Raw genomic sequence first — 3581 nt, forward strand, 5'->3', positions numbered from 1 at the left:
AGGTTTTCAAAACATTCTTTCTTTCCTGGATTTAAATAGTAATTTTTCACATAGTGTCTCAAAACGACTATTTCTTTCAAGATATATCTCCAAAATATTCATATTTGTCAATGACTTTTCAACACAAATTTCTCAAGTGACAAGGATTACACTTGTTCCTTAAAAACAAGATTTTTCTACCAAATTGATGTACATAACTTCCAAAACAATGTTTGTTCTTTCAAAAATTGAACTCGATTGCACGTAGGCCCTTCAAACATCATATCATGCAAGAGCAAAAATTTCGGAAGAAAATTCAGTCGAAAACCGATCCGCGCATCGTGGTCACGCCGAAGTCCGCACCACCGGACGCACGAAGGACGCACGCGTCCGTGCTGCGTCCGGCCGTTCAGCCTTGGTTCCGTCTACTGGACGCCCAACGGACGCGCAGTGGACGCGCGTCCAGGGTTGCGTCCATGAAATTCTGCCAGTTTTTAGCAGCAAAAATCGCGAGGTAATGGCTTGATTTTCCAATATTTTCATAAGTATAAGCCTATATGGACATAAATATGACATATACATGCATATATTAACTATGAACATGTACACAAAAATTACCAAAATTCAAGGAGTAGTCTCATGAGCTAACTAAGAAATCCTCAAGCTTAACACATAATTTTCCACATAAAACCCTTAGTCTCATAATTTCATTAGCAATTGTCCATTTTCAAGTGACTAAACCGACTTAAGGGATTCCTTACCTCTCAAGTGGTTTTTAATACCGTAGAAAATGTTGTGATCCTTTTCTTCAACTTTCCACCGAAGATCCTAAATAATGATCATCATAACAACAACATTTTCAAAAATTCTTAGCTTAAAATTAAGTTCTAAGAAAGGATTCTAGCCATTTTAACCGAATAAAATTAAAGTTTTACCTAGTATGGAAGCACTTGTGAAGGAAAATGGCTATGGAGTTTCTTTGAACACAAGATGAAGATGAATTTTCCCCCTTCTCTTTCTCCTCTAAAATTTCGGCCAAGGGTAGGGAATGGGGAAACTTGGAGATCAATTTTCTTAGCTAGCTTATCCCATACTCTTCCCATTTAATTAATTATTTATTACCATATGGTAAATAATTGTGACACTTGTCACAACCCCATGGTAAGTATGGTGAATCTTAGAGAACAAGACTTGCCTTGGACAGTTAGGGGTTAAATCAGATAAAAGTTCGGAGGAATATAATTTAATTTGGGAAAATTTTAATACCAAAATTATTCTAAAAATAATCCCGTCATTAACCACTAAAATCGGACAATTTTCCGGTATCTCGCGAAATACAGTGGTACGAAGGTTCGTAATAAATTTCACTCTTACAGTTCGTCTTATTTTAACTGAACTAAATAGAAAGTTCATGCTTAATCGTATCATGCTTAATAATCCATTTCCTAGGGAAATTCGAACTATATACACATCCTTAAAAATTTTACGGTTCGTGACCGGCACGTATGATCGTAGCTTATTAATAACTATTCTTACTTATAAAAATCCTCTTGAAGTATCGAGAGATCATCTCATGAATTTCATAGCCTAAAAATATATTTTTCGAACCCTAGACTTATCGGAATAGATGAGGGGTTACAGGTGAGGTTCCTAGTACGAGATTGATAGTAAATTCCACTTCCCTCTTCGGCGGTATTTCCGTGAGGTCATCTGGAAACACGTCAGGAAATTCACACACAACTGGGATTCGGTTAATCTCAGGTTCTCCTATCTCAGCATCTTGCACCAAACAGAGATATACCTCACATCCCTTGCGAGCATACTTCCTCAATTCCTGCATTGTCATTAACTTTGGTTCGGGTGGTTTTTCAATTCCTCGATATGATATTCTCTTCCCCTTTGGTCCTCGTAGGACAATCTTTCGCTCATTACACACTATCTGAGCTTTATGCCTATCCAAGCAATCCATCCCAAGTACCACATCAATGCCCTCTAGATCAAAACGAATGAGGTCTCTGGGATAGTTAAATCCAGCTATTTCTATTGAAACATTGTCATAACCATCCTTACAGGCTACTACTATTCCCGAGGCAACTTTTACGTTTAAATCTAATCTAATAGTAGGTCTTAACTTCAATCTATCAGCAAACGTAGATGATATAAATGAATTTGTAGCCCCCGTATCAAATAATACTAAACCAGACACTGAGTTTATGAGAAGTGTACCGGTTACGACGTCGCTAGCCTGAGCTTGAGTGCTATTGACGACGTAAATCTTGCCTTGGTTCTCCGTGTTGCTTTTCCCATAGGTGAATTTCCTTTGTGGTTGGGACCGGAAGAGGCGTTTGCTGGCCTCCCCCGATTTACTGGTTGAAAGTTAACTCCCTTATTTCTTGCTTCTGCGGGTTTCTGGCCGGTGCTCCCATTAAATCCTCCTCTTGGACTTGTATTTTGTGAGTGGTTCCAGAAATTTTCTACCTTGGTTCGACACTCATAGTACTTGTGTCCTGTGAGACCACACTTGTAGCACTTAATCTTCATTCCTTGACAATTTACTCCGGGATGATCCTTTCCACATTTCCAGCAAACAGAATGTTTCCCCTGATTTGTTCCTCCCCTCTTTTCTCCTTGCTTTGGGTTAGATTCACCCTGGTTAGATTTCTTATTTTCCAACCTGAATTTTCTTTGGTTATCATAAGCTTTCCTTTTGTTTCTGCCGTAGACTTCTTGTTGGTCTAAGTATACTTGATAATGATCTGATGCCCTATCGTACGCCTCCTTAAGAATAGAGCACAGGAATGGTGCAATCGCCCCTCTCACCTCCCAGTCCAATCCACGAACAAACCTCCTTGCCTTACTCGCCTCGTCGGGCACGATCTCTTGAGCAAACATCATCAGTTCCACGTACTTGTCATGGTAGTCTTGGACGGTTGCTCCTTTTTGCTTCAGTCGTAGGAATTCCTTGCACTTGATTCCTTTGATTCGCTCAGTGTAGAATTGTCCTCTTAGTTCTACTTTGAATTCCTCCCAGCCAAAGCCTGGGTCTTGCAGGAGGTCGGGTCTAACTGTTGCCCACCAGTTGTCTGCGGCTTTTGTCAGGTAATAAACTGCGGAGGGTACTCGCTGATCCGCAGGACAATTTACTGCATTAAGCAACTTATCAAACGTTCGGATCCACTCTTCCAAGATTACTAGATCTTTTTCTCCCGCATAATACGGCGGTTGTCTACTTGCTACGGCTTTAGCAAAATCAACCCGGGGTTGTCCTTGATTTTGGTTCTGGGCTTGCTGAGCCATCATGAACTCAACCATTTGCTCCATTGCCAGGGCTATGCGATCCATCGCTGAGATATCGTTGTTATTACCAACAGGTGCACCTTGTCTAGGTGGCATGTTCACTAGACGACAGTTTCGAATTAGCGCCCGAAGTATAAAAGTTCTTAAGAAGTTAACTAGCTAAACAGTTAGTATAGCAGCTACTCAAGTTCTATTCAGCAATGTCCAGTATTCACTTCGTTATACCCACCAAGCAGGTGTCTTAGTTATAGCATAACAATTAGTAATGCATTATACTATCAAACTTACTCACAATAATCATAAGC

General features: G+C 40.0%; 1 protein-coding gene across 1 annotated transcript; it reads right to left on the reverse strand.

The window, feature by feature from the left end:
- Window positions 1-1594: 1594 nt before the first annotated feature.
- On the reverse strand, window positions 1595-3321 carry LOC116022468. The gene is made up of 2 exons (XM_031263192.1): window positions 2225-3321; window positions 1595-2117 (listed from the first exon to the last, which is right to left on the reverse strand). The coding sequence occupies exons 1-2, from the start codon at window positions 3319-3321 to the stop codon at window positions 1595-1597; spliced, it is 1620 nt and encodes a 539-aa protein (XP_031119052.1).
- Between the last annotated feature and the right edge of the window lie 260 nt (window positions 3322-3581).

This window comes from Ipomoea triloba, chromosome 6 (assembly GCF_003576645.1).
Source record: "Ipomoea triloba cultivar NCNSP0323 chromosome 6, ASM357664v1".
NCBI lineage: Eukaryota > Viridiplantae > Streptophyta > Magnoliopsida > Solanales > Convolvulaceae > Ipomoea > Ipomoea triloba.